General features: G+C 38.3%; 2 protein-coding genes across 4 annotated transcripts; both read right to left on the bottom strand.

Annotated features, from left to right (window-relative positions):
• Positions 1-410: 410 nt before the first annotated feature.
• Positions 411-3,981, bottom strand: LOC112564752 (phospholipid scramblase 1-like). 3 transcript variants are annotated; one of them, XR_003099260.1, is made up of 6 exons: positions 3,712-3,981; positions 2,813-2,890; positions 2,280-2,425; positions 1,731-1,842; positions 1,383-1,479; positions 411-880 (listed from the first exon to the last, which is right to left on the bottom strand). XR_003099260.1 is itself a non-coding variant. In XM_025239799.1 (6 exons), the coding sequence occupies exons 1-6, from the start codon at positions 3,890-3,892 to the stop codon at positions 783-785; spliced, it is 768 nt and encodes a 255-aa protein (XP_025095584.1). In that variant the 5' UTR covers positions 3,893-3,981; the 3' UTR covers positions 411-782. The 3 variants fall into 3 exon arrangements, 2 of the variants coding, with proteins under 2 accessions (XP_025095584.1, XP_025095585.1); XM_025239799.1 differs by having other exon boundaries at positions 2,224-2,425; XM_025239800.1 differs by having other exon boundaries at positions 411-874; positions 2,224-2,425.
• Positions 3,982-4,473: 492 nt separating this feature from the next.
• On the bottom strand, positions 4,474-12,951 carry LOC112564753 (ventral anterior homeobox 1-like). Its single transcript, XM_025239801.1, has 4 exons — positions 12,663-12,951; positions 12,162-12,259; positions 6,184-6,371; positions 4,474-5,577 (listed from the first exon to the last, which is right to left on the bottom strand). Exons 2-4 carry the CDS (start codon positions 12,256-12,258, stop codon positions 5,119-5,121), a joined length of 744 nt encoding a protein of 247 aa, XP_025095586.1. The 5' UTR covers position 12,259; positions 12,663-12,951; the 3' UTR covers positions 4,474-5,118.
• Between the last annotated feature and the right edge of the window lie 3,147 nt (positions 12,952-16,098).

Genomic DNA, 16,098 nt, shown 5'->3' with positions numbered 1-16,098 from the left:
ACACCCCTTTCTAACTTCGGAAACAAGATGTTTTTCCTCGAGTTCCCCACGTTGATCTAGGGCCCTCGCTTCGTAACTACAGCGCCAGCCGTGTATTTTGTCTTTCATGTTTTATCAGGTTCACAAAGGGTGGTGGTGGAGGGGGGGAGGCTATAGAGTGAGAAACTGACAGAGCTGCAGCAAAGATGTAAAAGGTCTGCCTGACATTGTTGAATACTTCAAGCTCTGCTTTTTACTCCAACCTCCTTTTTCGCTTTATGTATATTGACGATTTTCAAATGTTAGTATCCATTTAAGAATAATTAATGAATGTCACTATGTTAAACATGCACTAGTGATATTATTATCATTACCATTATAAACAAAAATAAAGTTTTCCCCACACATCATAAACAGCATAAACAGATGAATGTGTTTGGTTTTGCTTTTATTTGAATTAAGTAAAAGAATATCACAGTTCAAAGAACCCCATGAAGGTTTTGATAAGAGGTCGTTTAAAAGAAAAACGTCATGCATAAGTCAAATGTTTAGGAAACAGACATAACCTTCTTGCATGGGATTCCACTGTTGACAGCATCTGCTTGATGATCATTTATTGATTTATTTGGTAGCTGACCATCAATCAGTGTTCAACTGCAGCTCGGCTTGAGGATTGTCCTTCACCTTAAGAATCTATCTTCAGTTGGTAACATTTTGAGTCCTCAGCTACCTCAGATACTTCATTCTTTGTTCTTATACTGGCAGGCAAACTGAAGTTGCTGCTCACATGCAACCAGACTCCTTTACCAGCATCTGTTTTGCTTCTCAAAATAGTTTAGGTCCACCAGAAAAGTACTACCCAAAATGATCAGTCTTTGCCTTGCATCCAGATCATCTGAAACTTATTAGTGTGTAAAGCAGTCATCAGAAACTTTAAACAAACATTATTCATATTGTCAAAATATTTTTTATCCTAAAAATATCTATGTATATTATGTCTGCAGATATACCAAAGTCAGTGGCATAGAAACTGATGATATAAAGAACACACAGACTGTCACTAAAACTTATACAGTATCTAAACTTAAAACTAGTAGAGCTCTAGGGGCGATGCAGGAAGGGAAGTAACTTTTATTTATTAAAGAAGCTTTTAAGAGTTACTTCCCATGGAGTATGTGCTTAAGAAAAAGAACAATAACTAGATGTATTTGTAATTGTGTTCTTATAAAGATTTTGATAAAATTAAACTCTAATCATACTGACTCACACGTCCTAATATTGAATAGTACTCATAGACTTAAGCAATGAAAATAAACTTTTAGCAAAAATATTCTATCACTATTTTAAGTGATACACAATAATTGATACACGATTATTATCGAGTATTGCTTTTTACTACATACAGTGAATGCTAAATGTGTTTGAAGCGCCAATTAGTTCGTCACAACCTTGACACTCTCTGTTAACAGCAGCTGCTCTCTCTCCATCTGGCGTCAAGAACTGTGAATAAGAAATGCAGCTCCGTGAAAATACTCTATGGATAGTTTAGATATCTCTGCATGTGATAATATGGAAAAATATTAAATATAATGGCCGATGATGACTACAAATTCAAAAAAATGCCCCAGATTATCACTTTTTTAGAGATGAAGGCATAAATAAAATGTAAAATCAAAATACTGTATTATTTTGCAAAAGACCTGATGGCATACACAGACAAAATATAGTAAATTATATATTTTCACAAATACTTCAAAATGGATCTGGCTGCAGCACCGATAATGGCAAGTGCCTCCTTTCACTCTCCACAAAAGACTGCCTTCTTTATTAACTACACGATATTGTGGAATACAGCAGCTCCATCTGTAACAACATAAACATGAGAATGACAGTAGACAAATATCAGCAGTCATGAAAGGCATGTCCCTAGTGATGATAGCAATGGTGTTAGCAGTGGCAATGATGATGATGATATACATTAGTGATGTAGTGGTTTTTGTGATATTAGACCTAATATGAGAAGTATAGAAATATTTAATAAATCATTCTCTAGTTAAAAAAAAGGAATTTACAAAGCCCATCCCACATAATACTTAAGACAGATACTGAAATACTGACATACAACACTGAAGTATAAACAGGTATTATTATTTTGATATTCCACAATTGATCTAAAACAACTACATAAATCAATCCTTTCTCGTAAGGAAATGTGCTAACTAAAAATTAATTCACATAACAAACACTTCATAAATAGTGGCAGCCTTTTCTTTGTCCTGTTGCACAATGATGTCCATCACCTGCAGGCTACAACACGACCAGAAACAGCGGCTACTGCATCGTGCTGGTCGCTTCATTATTAAAACATCTTCCTGATCCTCATCTGTCATTTTTAGGATTAAACCTCTCAATGCTCCAGTCATCTGGCGCATAAGGCATACTGAATCTGTCAAAACAATTCAAAGCAAATAAATGGTTCTTTATTTCTTTACAGTTAACTTGAACATTTACAGTTAAGAAACCATGTGCACTTGACTGAGGAACAAGAAACTTTAAGTAGTAGAGAGTTAATCCAGGGATGTTGAGAGAATAAAAGCAGTTAAATAATATTTTTAAATATTAGTTTAGCTGTTCAGTTCTCAGTGAAGTTAATTTTAAAGAAAAATAAACAATAAAATGATGAAAAAGGAAAAATCATAGAGAAAAAACCTTCCTAAAAAAATCATCTTTAAAATAATCATACAAAGTAAGTTTGAATATGTAAGTGTTTTAAGAAATGTTCTTTCCCTCACCGCTTTTGTCAAAAATACATTAAATTATAAAAGTTGTATACCTTCATAAACATAATAAATCTGATCTCCTTCCTCAGTGTAAACACAATAGCGGTTATTACGAGTACAGCCAAAACAGACTGAAAAAGAAAATTATTATTCACTTTTAATTTTACGAAAAGACAACATTATTAAGTAGAGATTTATAAAGCTGCAAAATTTAAATGCCTGGCAGAGGCAAGGTATTTCAACTTCAGATGGTTTATGGCTATATATGGTTGCTGACTAAAGATGGGTTCAGTAAGGTAGAAAAGATTTACATCATATTTAAAGGATTATAATTTAATATGAGTGATTAGTTGACTGAAAGTAGTAAAGCATATATAATTATTCTTTAATAATACTATAATTACAATGAACTCATCTACCAACAAAAACAGAATTTTACACAACAAAATACAGCACAGTAATACATACTTTGGTGTAGCCCTATATGATTCTCAAGTAACAACTAACAAGGAATAAACTAATATGTACTTTGGTTATTTACAATTTTAAACTGGATTTTTGTTTGAATTAATCTCCCACTCCAATATAAATGCATTTCATAACAGAGAATACATTTTTTGAGTCCCATCAATTAAAATAATGATTACGAATCGAAGTCGAGATGCATATCATTTATATTTCTTTATTAATGTTTGACACAACATTAATAAAACACATTTTACGGAAGAATATTTGAACATTATTCAATAGGATCACTTCTATAATAATTATACTCCACCGACTTCAACAATCGAACAATCGAACGAACGCACGCACACACGCACTGACAAACCGATCACAGACATCGTGAGACAGACCTTTAGTCACATGTGCTCCTTAATTACTTACGCGGCCACGCTTCTAAAATCACATTTAGTTAGCAAAAAGCGAAATATTCTTTTCGCAGAAATACCTTCAAGCTTATGTAAGCGTTGTTTTACAGTTATTTTATTAAGCATCGGGAGGAGTCTAGTTTTTGTCGTCTGCTGTTCCAACTGTTCGACGCCTAAACCAAAGGCAAATGGCAATTCTGACAACTCCAGCGAATGTTTGTCTGATTGGGGCTGTCTGATAACTGCCTTTGTTTCTCCCATTATTCATAATAGCTTTCTATCTGCCTTTAACAGAAGCGCGACAATGTCCCACCCCACACAACCGCCATGTTGCTGCAGGTGAGAGTAAACAAGGGAAGCAACCTCTGTATGCAGAATGCAGAGTTGATGAGCAGTTGTAGTTAGGGTAAGGTAACCTATAAAACCTGATTTAAAATGACCGAAACATTTGGCAAATCTCACACTCTAAGCCACTAAAAATATAATTATTAATAAAATAGTAGTGTTTAGGGATCTGCTGCAACTGATTGTGTCGTTCTCAAGAGGGTCACTGCCAGATGTGTGTACTTCAGACCGACGTGGGCCTGCGGGAGTTCTTCACTAAAACACCTTTGTTCAAAATTAATAATATCAATAAAAATATAATATATGATTTAAAAAATCATCAATCAAGAACAAAGTGGCTCGTGCGTGCGTTTTCTTTCTGTATATAATGCAGTTTAAGATAATTTTAACCCATTTCTATCCTGACATTCAGTCATCACAGTCATCATAAGTCTTCAAAATAATTGCAAAGGCACTTTAATTATTTTCCCAGATTTTTTAACAACAACAACAACAACAACACAGCGAATTTATGTTCTGGTCCTATGGACTGGCTCATAGCCCTTTACAAACAAACAAAAACAAAATCAAAACACAGACTGACCGACATTCATGCGCAAGTAACAACATAATTTCTTACGATTGTGAACGTAATATTCTCGAAAAACCATGCAATATTAACGTACAACAAAGTAACATAATTTATCAGCAATTAATTACATTTAATTACATTAATTTATAAGCATGTTTAGGAAATGCACTCCTTAAAACAAATTCTAAGACTAAGGGGAAGCTAATCCCTAGGTCTTTAAGAGCTTAGCAAAAATCAAGAATACCCTCCCTTTAACTGTAACCTGCAGCAATGACACTGTCCAATGCCACTGAAATGTTCATTGGTAAAATAGTTTTTTTCCCGTATACAACCTGTGCCTATTTGATCTGAAACTGCTCCTAACTGAAATTTGTTAGGAATGCTAATCACAAAATGTGTGCTATTGGAGGACAACTAATGAATATACTAGAGGACAGCAGGAAAGTTAAAAAAATATTAAACAGAAAAAAATGAACAGAAAAGCTCTTACAAACCAAGAATATAAGGAAAGAAAACAAAAGGAGTCGAAAACGATGACGAAGAATCAATCTGAACCCCGCACATTTACTCATCATGTCATGCCATGTGACATGTACGGATACATCTGATAACGAACGCTAGGCGCAGGCACCCGCACATGGGGCATTTGGCAGTACTGGGGCTGGCATTGGAAGTACGGGTCTATCCCGCATCCAGCTGATCCAATGTTGAGCACCCTGTAGTCCACATGCCTAGCGTGCGTGTGACATGCAGCAGCAGCAGCTTGGTGGACACGCACAGACCCCGTCTGCGCTCCCAGCAAAGAGCCACGCGCCACAGGTGCCAAGGCCGCAACGCTACCTGCAGACACACGCATGAGTCCCTGCACGGAGGGTCCGTTGGTGCACACCGTTGGTGAGTCTTGCGTGGGTTGGAGTATCTGTAGCAGACTTTTGGTGGCAAGGGACTCGGCCTCCACCTGCCGCCTCTCCTCCTCGCGCTCTCTGTCACGCTTGTGTTTCGTGCGGCGGTTCTGGAACCACACTTTCACCTGCAAGGAAGGTCCAAGGCAGGTCTTAAAATTCTCACAAATAAAAATTCGTAAGTAATATTCATTCATAAGAATTGTAGTTACACAATAGAAGAAAAGATAAGCAAACAGAGAACTGAGGTGGCGGAAAACAAATCGATCTTTGCTCATAGAGGAGATTTTGAGGGTCAATAAATGAATTCTTTTTGTAATCTGTTTATTTTTTTTCTTCTTTCTTCCTTGCGTACTTTCTTCGTCAGATTAACACGATTTAAAATCACAACAATAATTATAATAAAAATAAAATAGTCAATAATGTAAATCCTTCTCACTCTGCATTAAGACCCACATACATATATGCTCGTGTCTTATAGGAGTACCGTGCTCTTTTTATGCTCTTTACAAAACTAACAGATCAGATCAGCATATTGATCTTCTTGAAAATATACCTACAGTGAAATCTTAATACTTCGCTACTTCATGTGTGTTCTTAGAGAACTGAAAAGGACTATTCACCTAGATTTTGGAAAATACTTTGTACTGAGGTCAGCCAAGCCTTTAGGAAGAAAAGAAAACTTTAGGCTGTAGTAAACCTTTAAGTGCTTAGCTCTGACGTATGGAGTTCACCTGTGTCTCGGAGAGCCCGAGGTCGAGCGCTAACTGTGAACGCTCTCTGCCGACCAGATACTGGTTGAGGTTGAACTCTGCTTCCAGCCGCTCCAGCTGCTCTCGAGAAAAGGTCGTACGTGCGCGCTTCGGTCGGTCAAGATCAAGAGCTTTGGGAAAGACAAGTTCTCGTAGAATCCCGTTGTTATCTGCAAAGAGCGAGAGAAACATAGGTTGTTTATGAGGGTATCTCCGACAAGCTAAACAGTCTACGTATGATAGGAATATAAGAATTGTTATTGTAATTTTGCCCCAAAATAAATAACTAAAATATCTCAGTTAGTCTTCCCTTGACCCGATATTTTAGACCTTAATAAATTCTAAAAATCAAGTTTTTTTCTTTTATCATCTGTACTCTTTTAATTAGAAACAAACTCAAGAAATATGCATTTGTTAAACTATTTGACAAATGGTATAACTCGTATTTAACTGAAAATGTGTTGCATTTTAATATGAAATCTTATGTTATAGGTCTCACCTACTAGCAATAGGCACGTGAAATCTAGTGCCCGAAAGCCACAGTTGTGGGAAGTGTATATTTGTGTGTGTAAATGTGTGTGTAGGTGGGTGGGCGTATCCGTGGTGGTGGGAAAACAAGATCTTCCATTTCCCAAAGCTGAAAGTCCGCATGAGAGCTTAAAAAGCAGGTAAATAAATTTTATTGGTTACCAGATAGGGTTAGATCTTTCTTGACCCGAGGTTTTTATTTGCATATGATTTATACACTTCACTTGATTACTGTAATCTTTATGTTTCTAGAGAAGATTAATAAACTAAACACCCTAGAATCTAAAACGTTTCAAACTGTTTTTGTTGTTGCGCCTTAAATCAACTACTGATTAAAGCCACTTTTGGCTACTCGTTTGCAGATACCCACATTTTCTCGCTGTCAGACCAGAGGACCAAAGAAAGTCACAAACAGTTAAGATCCACTCGAGAAACAAAGTTACCAAGAAGGTACAATCCCGCCACTTACCCACACGTCTAACGCCTGCAAATATCAAAAGCCGAGGAGAGAGGAGAGAGGGAGTGGCCGCTTCTAACTATTTGAGACGTAAGCTTCTCCTCCTTCTGGGACCCGACTTCCTGCTGCTTTCGTTCTGACTCGACTTGTTTTCATATTCATTTATTGCTGACAAACATCGCTTGCCTAGAGATGCGTAATCCATTTCAGAATAAAGCGAAAACTTTGCTAAAGGAGTCCTTAGAAGGTCAAAATTGACTGACATCATTGTTGACGTGGGTGGTGCCTTTCCCTGCAGGAGCAAAGCACTTGAATGATGGGGTTGATGGCTATTCAGAGGTGCTTGACAAGAAGCATACCCCAAACCTGAGTGCTCATTGCAGAGGAGTCTCGTTCAAAGCTGCTCTCTGGGTGTTTGGCTCATTGTACTCAAACCTCCCTTGAAGGCTCAAAACCCACGACGGTTGTTGTGGTCGACTTGGTTCGCAGAGTTTCTATTGTTCTTTCAAAAAGATCTACTGGTGTGGCATGATACAACATCATCTACATTAGTTGCGTACACCTTGTACGTTTTGAGTTTCACGTTTATGTAACTGATAGTCTAATAGGTGAGTAACAATCTGCAATAAATACTTTTAACGAAATTAACAGTTTGCTGAAACTACAGACGTTTAGCCTTTAGTTGTCACACAGAGGGCGAGCAGTTGAAAGTCAAGCGGCATAAAAACAATGTACATTAGGGAGTCAGATGTTGATTGGCATGTAATTTGTGTCCATCAAGGAGTTTTGTTAAGTACGTGCAAAACTATTTTTGAAATGTTGTATGGACAGCATAGAGCAAATTAGGATATTAAAAATATTCCATAAAGTGCAAACCATAGTATGAAGGTCAGAACGATTGGCTCAAACCTGAGAACACAGAAAGTGACTACAGAGCATCTCCCAACAGGGGTTTGTAGCTATAGTGTTTTCATGGAGATGAGGGCTCCCGTCGAGCCAGCAACTTCTGAAACTATCGGGTTGCTTTCGATGAAACCATTTAGACGGTGGAGACACCATGTGGCCCACTACAGGTGATGTTTGGCTTCCAAGGGGGATAATTGCCGTTGAGATCGTGTCAGTCGTTCTCCGTGTTCTGAAGCCACAAAAGCTTTCGACTTGTCTTCCGCCCTTTTTAAGATACCCGCTACCCGAGAAGGTGGGTGCAGCTACAAAGCACGGGGACTTGCGCTGAGTGTTTGTACCGTCAAATTACCTCCCCTTACAATCCTCAGCAGCTCTTGTTTTCTGGGAGTTGAGGTTTGTGTCCTCTTCGCACAAGCCCCATCCATTGGAAAGAAAGCTTCGTTTTGAAATAGCTTTTATACTCAAAGAAAATATAGGAGGGAAAATGTCTGTGGACCTTATAACATGCTTATATGCTGAGGTGAAAGTAAATATAGAACGGATACTGTTTCTGGACCTAATAATTAATTATATTTTACTTTTATGTGGAAAGGGTCCTTTAAAATGAAGCACGCTCCTTACAAGCCTGAGTGTGCGCTATACAAATTATTATTATGGTTATTATCATCATCATCTTAATTTCGTTTCAGGCGACAGTTCCAGAGCTATCAGATAGCGAAGAAGATGAGGGCGGAATAGAGACAATGTGCGTGTATGTGTGCGTGGGTGGGGATTCGCACTCACCAACAGCATGTAAGCATGGTAACTCGTTTGTGAACCAAACTTGACTATTACAGCCAGCAGTTATTCCAGCGACATTTCTCTGTTGAAGAGAAACCCTGTTGGCTAACAAAGGCGCGGTGTAGGTGCCAATTATTCCTAACGCCTGGTCCTTTCAACTACCCCCCAGCTTCGTGGAACTCAGAAAAAAATAACACTGCTACAACTGCCTTCTTTTCGCATGTACATCTTACAAATTTCAAACCTTTACACGTTACTTTCCTTAAGACCGTAATTTCTACAACTCCACCCTTCCAGGGGGATGTGTCATGTGTGTCTCAAAGAAGCGCAGAATGCATTTTGTCGCCGCGTCCTCTCTTCAACATTAGCGCAATGCACGAAGAAAGGTTTGAAAACCTGCGTGGTGATAAATGAAGACCAAGACGATCAAGAATAAGCGGAGGTGCGGGCCGCCTCATTTTTCAGGTGTGCTTGACTATTCAACGGCAGCAGTGACTGGCAGCGTGTTTGTAAAGGATTTGATCGTTATTCCCTCCCCTCGCAGCTTGCTGTTGGAATTGCGCCCCCTAATTAACGCTGCGTACCAAAACCTAATGATTAAGCTTCCGTTTACGTATTCTGGCCTTCTTTCAGGTGTCAAACGTTGCTGAAATACATAGTCACTGGGGTCTGTCAGTCAGGCGCTATGGTTGTGTCTAATTACAATCGGCCCACCTCTCAGACACAGAGTGTCTTTGAATGTAACTGATTCAAATGAAATGCAATAGAACGTGAATGTCCTTTGATTCTTGGTGAGAATACAGCTTCATGCTATCTTTTCAAGAAAGATTGACAGCCACCAGCTGGCAGCTATCGAGAAAATAACCTTGTACAAATTACGAAAGTCTACGACAGATTGCAGTCAAAAAATATATTTACACAAAATTTACTCAGTCTTCAGACTAGCAGTTTTGGAGCTTCTGAGTAGTCTGGGTGTCCATAAGGACTCCTCTGATCCGACAGGTTGTTATTATACAGACAAGTTTCAGGGTCCTCGCGGTACCTTGCAGGCTAAAACTATAAAAACTATCGTAATTTGAGATCTGTGGTCCCTGTGTCCAGAAGTCATAAGACAGAAAGAAGAGTTTTTGCGTTGCAAAAATTATCTTATGGATAACATGTTGACTGTTTTCGATACTTCTTATAGTTTTGTTCCAGAATTAAGATCTTGTTCCCTTGCCTCCCACCTAACCCAGAGTTGCTCATCTAAGTGAGTGAAAATATGGATATTGAAAGGGACTATCGCTATTCAAAAATAAAATAAAATTGTTTTTGAAGAGAGATTACATCTCGACGTGTCTTCCCAATCAGCATAATAAAATAACCCTGACTTCGGCCAAACAGCAGCTTTCTTTGTGATTGAAATAGGTTAATATTTTGAAAGGATTTTAAAAGAAATTGCCATATTACCGTTATTTGTGCTTCCTGCATGTTTTCATGTATTGTCATTGTAAATATTGTATGCTATATTCATCCCGTGTGCGATCAGTATTAGTTGTACAGGAAGGAATGTTTGACAAAGTGTGCATATTACCATCATGTGAATATTTAGTATAACATTTGCCCATATTCGTATGGTTAATAAGAGCTTGAAGAAAAGCATTTTCAGCTTACGCGGATTTCCCAAGTGCTTTCTTTGTGCAAAACGCGAAAAAAAAATTGTGTACACAACTCCTATAATCAATGTATTGAAGGTCTATAATATAGACAACGAGTTTTCTGGATAGGAGAGATGTTAGGGTGGAGTAATTTATAATGTTATAAATTGCTTTAAATTACAACTTTGGCAGGCAAAATTAGCATTAAATAAATAACAAAAACTGACGACAGAACTATAGAATCAAAGATTTTACTTTCATGACGGACTGCGTTCTGATTCTGCTTCATGCCAAACATATTAATCATGAAAACATTTTATGAATTTTTCAAGAAAGAATAGCATCTGCAAAAAGTGATCGAGTTCAATAAGTTTATATTTACTGTACCTACCCACTATCAGTGTCATATTTTATTTTTCCAGTCTCAAATTGCGCTACTTTGGTGATTTTATACAAAATATAGAATATTATTTGCTGTTATTTTATTTGTTATTCTGTCCGTTCGCCATTTCATTGTATTTTAAAATATCTACTTCGGTGGCTGCACCCAAAGGCAGGTATAAGCAGAAATAAAGGCTTTTCAGCACAAGCAGTCTAGTCAGCTGCATACCGATTGCCTGCATACTCCGAACTAGTTACAAATAAATCCATCGTCATAATTTTCTCGCCGTTGTCTTCTGAACAGATTAAACATATCTTTCTATCGCAAAGAATGAATTGTTTTCCAATGTTGTTCGGTAATGGGTGCAAAACTAAATACGCTGCATGAATAGTCGTGGATATAAAATTTCTGATAGCTTACTATCTGTCTGTATGATTCTTTGTGTGGTGTGTGTGTGTGCGCGCGCGCGCATGAATTGTCTATGTGGTTTCTGAGTGTCATTACGCTGATCATTAAAGTATAATAACTATTCCTGCGATAATTCCTTCTAGTTAAAACTGTATTGTTACCGTCTGAAACAACTGCTTTTGTTTTAACGGAAATTAACTGAATGTTTACATTCATGACATTACACGGAGATAGATACAAAATACCCCGTTATATATTGTAAAATTTATCGACAAATTTCAATTGTAGTGTAAAGTTTCTGTATTGCAAGAGAGAAAAATCTAGTTCTTCCTAATAAAAATTACAGGGACACAAATATTTTTCACTCACTTGGCATTGTAGACTCTACAGTGCATTGTACATTGTATTCATTCATTGAAAACAACCAATGAAAGATAGGTAACAGATGACTTTACACGAAAGTAATACTGTTAAATACTGTTGTAAAAATGTCCACGAAGTAAACATTAGGACATAAATACAGAGAGTCAAAAAATCTGGTCAACTTTAGAGGCAATTTTATGAGAAAGATAAAATGAAGAAAACATACATTTGTTTAAAATTAGCATTAATCCCAATTACTTTATCTATTGACAAAGTGTAAAGTGTATATAAATAAATATTAAACTAATGCAGAACGCAAGCACACACACATATGAGCCACCTCCATTTTAAAAGCTACTTCGGTAGGAGACTTGGGAAAGAATCTTGTAACAAAAGATTGTGAAAATTGCTGTTGCATTGACTGTGGCCTATTTGTGATCAAGAAAAACAAACAACAAAACAAAAAAGAAAATAAAACAAAGAACAAAAAAGCACAAACCTGTAAAGGTAATTGTTCTGCAGTAATCAGGATACTCTTTGCTGCTTTCCATTTCCGATGTCTGTACCACATTAGAACAGTCTGTCGACATTTTCATTCTGCACATATTGGAGAAGTCTCATGACAACGGCGCACATCTCAGGTCAGACTGTACTCAGAAGAATGAAAGATAACTCAAACAAAACACAAAATAATACAGATATTGTTAACAGCTTTAGTTATATACAAATCACTTAAACAAATGTTGATGAAAACCACTTTTACTTGACAGAGGACCAAGCAATTCTAAACTTCAAAGAGTTAAACAGTAAGGAATACAATAAACTCGTAAAGTTTAGTCTCCCCTGCAGGTCTACAACATCAAATCTTTTCTTTGAGATAGTCCTTGATGTTTCGGTGGTTGTTCTGAACAATTTCTTGGAGATCGCAACATATTTGTCTCTTTTCGCTTGTTGGCAATAGATTATCTAAGTACCAAGAGGAATAAACGTTCTCAAATACCTTCTTGAAAATAAAGGGACACCCTCCACAACTGGACAAGGGCGATGGTTGATGGCTAGTGTTTCAAGTAGCAGTCATGTAGTTGGGGACAGCCGGCAACGAGAAACTTGTCTCACAATGACAATATCCTTCGGGAGGAGCAAAGCAATACTCCAGTCCTAGCTCCCCTTCGTCGAGTGAGCGCTGCGACTATGAGGCTACTTCCACGCGACTTTCAGGTTAGTCACGTGACTGCGACTGTGGGGCGGTCGCGCGCGTCGAACTCTCTCTCTCCACCCTCTCCACCTTTCTGATCTCCCTTTTCCTCTTGTACTTTGTCTTTCTGTGTCTTTCTATTTCGCTCTTGCTCTCTGTGAATTAACTCCTTCTTCAACTATTTCATCTTTTCCTTACTCACTCAATCCTTCCACTTTAGCCTCCCTCGATTGCTGATTATTCCATTCTTTTTTTCGACCATACGCTCGACATACAGTAAATCATCGTAAGTGGCAGTTGGCTACTGGATGCATGCTTTGACTGTCTTGGTCAGCAAGGATACTTATCTTTTCACCTACATCCTCCTTAAGACGATATTCACTGTGTCAACCTCTCCATTTATTCACACCCAGCCACCCACATATCGTTATTCTCGTCCAGTTAAGAGCTATACTCTTCCGTGATGAGAGGACATCAGACAATCGTGTCACTATGTTTTTCTACATTCCTTATTTCGTTGGTTTATACCTTCGCGCACACGATAGGAATCACTATATTTTTCAACCAACCATCTAGGCGACAATTCTATTCATCGGTCTAGCAATCATAATGAAGAAAGACAGCATTTCCAAGCTGGTTTTCACAGGACCAGCAGTTTTCGGTCGTCTTCTCTAATTAACTTTCCGAGTGGCCTTTCAAAAGATGCTCACTATATGTCCATGGAGTTCATGGTAAGGTGAAGACAACGATGTATAGAGAGAAGGCTTAGTATCATGGTAAGGTGGAGATACATCTGTAGAAAAGAGTAACATCTCCTTCTCAACGACGGAGCGCGTTAAGTGTCCCAGCCTTCATGATGGACAACTAAGAGTCTTCAGAGGACAAGACACAGACACCCAAGAGGAAAACAAGTTGTTACCCTTCACAACGTCCCTTTGTTGTGTGCATTTTAAACTTTATAAAGGTAAATAGGATACCAGCTTTTTTTTTAATTCACGCATTACATTGGTAGCTTAAAAAGTAAGTTATATATTTTCAGGGTTAGTACTTTGCTTTTGGCCATACACATAAATGGGAGGGTTGAGAATACACATCTAACAAAGATAGTTTAAAATACACTTACTGAAAACCAAACCTTACAACGTAGCAGCATTATCTGTTCGGACCGACTGAATAAAGGAATGACTAATACACTAACAGAAAAGCCCACTTTCTACAGCACTTACTCACTTATCCACTCACTCACTCCACACGGAGAGTATCTCAGTGACAGCTCTTGCAATTATTGCAAAAAACTGAGAGCAGCATGGCGCCCAATGTCAGAATGCTCCAGGACGATCAAGCGGTCTCCCCACTTTATGCCATGCCTCCCCCACCCCACTAACTACAGTCTGTTGCCACTTTTTTCTAACGTTTCAAACCTCTCTTTAAGTGAGAGGGAAAAATCCGAAGCAGGCATTGTTTCTAAGAAATAAACTTGTACAACCGCGAGCGAATTTTGTTTCTGGAGTAAAGGGTAGAGAAGGTGGAATAAGGGACACCAATACAAATTCACTTTCTACCGACTCCCAGTCCATCGAAAGGTGGTGGCAGGTAAAAGGGGTAAAACTTTTTTTTTTTTTTTTAAATAGCCTGAGGCCTTAAACGTTTGTCCTCCATCTCCATGGCCTTGCTGGCGACCACCTTGCTTCTGTGCACGAGTTCTGTGAAGTCGCGACAACACTCGGTCGTCCCCATCCTTTGTCCCGCTGTGTTTATGATGTTAGCAGTCACCCTGGATTATACCTGTGCGGCCATCAGCCATTTAGAGTCCATCTAGCTTATCAGATTTGCGATTCAGGCGCTTAATAGATGGTTAATTATCAGACTGCTCAGGGACAGAAAATAAGGGAGATTTTTATCATGTCATTCAACCGCCCTCCCGACGCCAAACATCAGGAGGAAGGGGGAGGTAAGTACTGCATTCTTTGTTCTCTTCAAGAAGCGAGCTCTTACAAATGCGGACAGGCCTACAATCTCGGTATATTTCTTCTTTCGTTCTTCAGTTTTTTTGGGGACTGCGGAGCTGACAACATTTTCGAGCCGTTGGTTTCGCACAAAAACATGGTTTATACTTGTGGAGTATCGATACGATCATCACTTATGCCAAAGTGGCGGTTACAGCGATTCAAACAAAACGTCCCGGACTCCACTCTAACTGACACTGACAGCATGTCAGTAAACTTTCCACTGTTCTCTTTCTTTCTTAGTCCCTCCGCTTCAGTCTGGGGGGTTTCGACATCAGACCAATGGACCTGTCATCTCCTCCTCTGCGACCCGAGTAAAGACGTGACGGTTAATGCGCGGGTCGACTTAGCTGTGTCGGGCGACTGCCGGTGTGCTCGACATGGAAATGTGGAAAGAGATATGTCGACTTTATTTAGTGAGGCAGCCTGTCTATCTGCCTTTACGTAAAAGCGAGATAACAACGTAAACAAAAGTACTCTTTAACCAAACATTGAAAAAAAATTATTTTATGTCATATAATTACTTGATCAACTGTACTGGACGTGATCTTGCACTGGCCTGAGGTGACCTAAGGTCACCAACTGTAGTTGCTGGAAATGTGTGTGTGTGAGAGAGAAATTATTTCAAGATATATATGTACACTGATAGTACAAGTACTATCTGAAATTACTCTTGTGGATAAATAAAGTTGTATTGTATTCTTTCTAAAGGAGCAGCAAACGCGCACAGCTTTTTTCTTTTCAAAATGTATCAAAACTGTCATGCAGTTGCAAAATAGTAATATCAACTTTATGTGATTTGTTTTAAATTTCTTTACTTGTCAGATTGAAATATTTTAATACAATGCTTTGTTTCATTGACGATTGATGTCCATGCTTTCAAAAGGGCTCGGCTGGGAATCGAACTTTTGTCCTGTGCAATTTATTGACAACAATTTGTTTTCTAATTGTGACGATCGCTCTCGTAGCAAGTAATTGTGATGTTGGCTACATCAGCAGGCATAAATGAGGTTTCCCTTTTAGGCTCAAAAATCTGCTAAATAAAAGAACTGTACCCAAGGATGAAAATTTTATCTTTATCATCTTGCACAGGAAAAGTGTTGTCTTAATCAAAAAGGTCACACTGATATCCATGCCAACAGTTTACTCATACATCCTTTGTTATTTCTTTATCTAAACACCCTTCATTTTCTGTGTCCTTGTTGCCCCTTATATAGCTAAAATGGGTAACCTCG

This window comes from Pomacea canaliculata, linkage group LG5, assembly GCF_003073045.1.
Source record: "Pomacea canaliculata isolate SZHN2017 linkage group LG5, ASM307304v1, whole genome shotgun sequence".
NCBI classification, from domain to species: Eukaryota; Metazoa; Mollusca; class Gastropoda; order Architaenioglossa; family Ampullariidae; genus Pomacea; species Pomacea canaliculata.
This window is presented reverse-complemented; position numbering and strand designations above follow the sequence as displayed.

What these genes read in the sequence shown, in the direction of transcription:
- LOC112564752 (XM_025239799.1), bottom strand. Translation starts at nt 3,892, where the DNA reads ATGGGAGAAACAAAGGCAGTTATCAGACAGCCCCAATCAGACAAACAT. An exon ending in GCAGCCAGATCCATTTTGAA is followed by an intron (nt 1,480 to 1,730) that starts GTATTTGTGAAA and finishes TCTTATTCACAG; the next exon opens with TTCTTGACGCCAGATGGAGA. An exon ending in AAACACATTTAGCATTCACT is followed by an intron (nt 881 to 1,382) that starts GTATGTAGTAAA and finishes CACACTAATAAG; the next exon opens with TTTCAGATGATCTGGATGCA.
- LOC112564753 (XM_025239801.1), bottom strand. Translation starts at nt 12,258, where the DNA reads ATGAAAATGTCGACAGACTGTTCTAATGTGGTACAGACATCGGAAATG. An exon ending in CAGAACAATTACCTTTACAG is followed by an intron (nt 6,372 to 12,161) that starts GTTTGTGCTTTT and finishes CGCTCTTTGCAG; the next exon opens with ATAACAACGGGATTCTACGA. An exon ending in TCGGGCTCTCCGAGACACAG is followed by an intron (nt 5,578 to 6,183) that starts GTGAACTCCATA and finishes CCTTCCTTGCAG; the next exon opens with GTGAAAGTGTGGTTCCAGAA.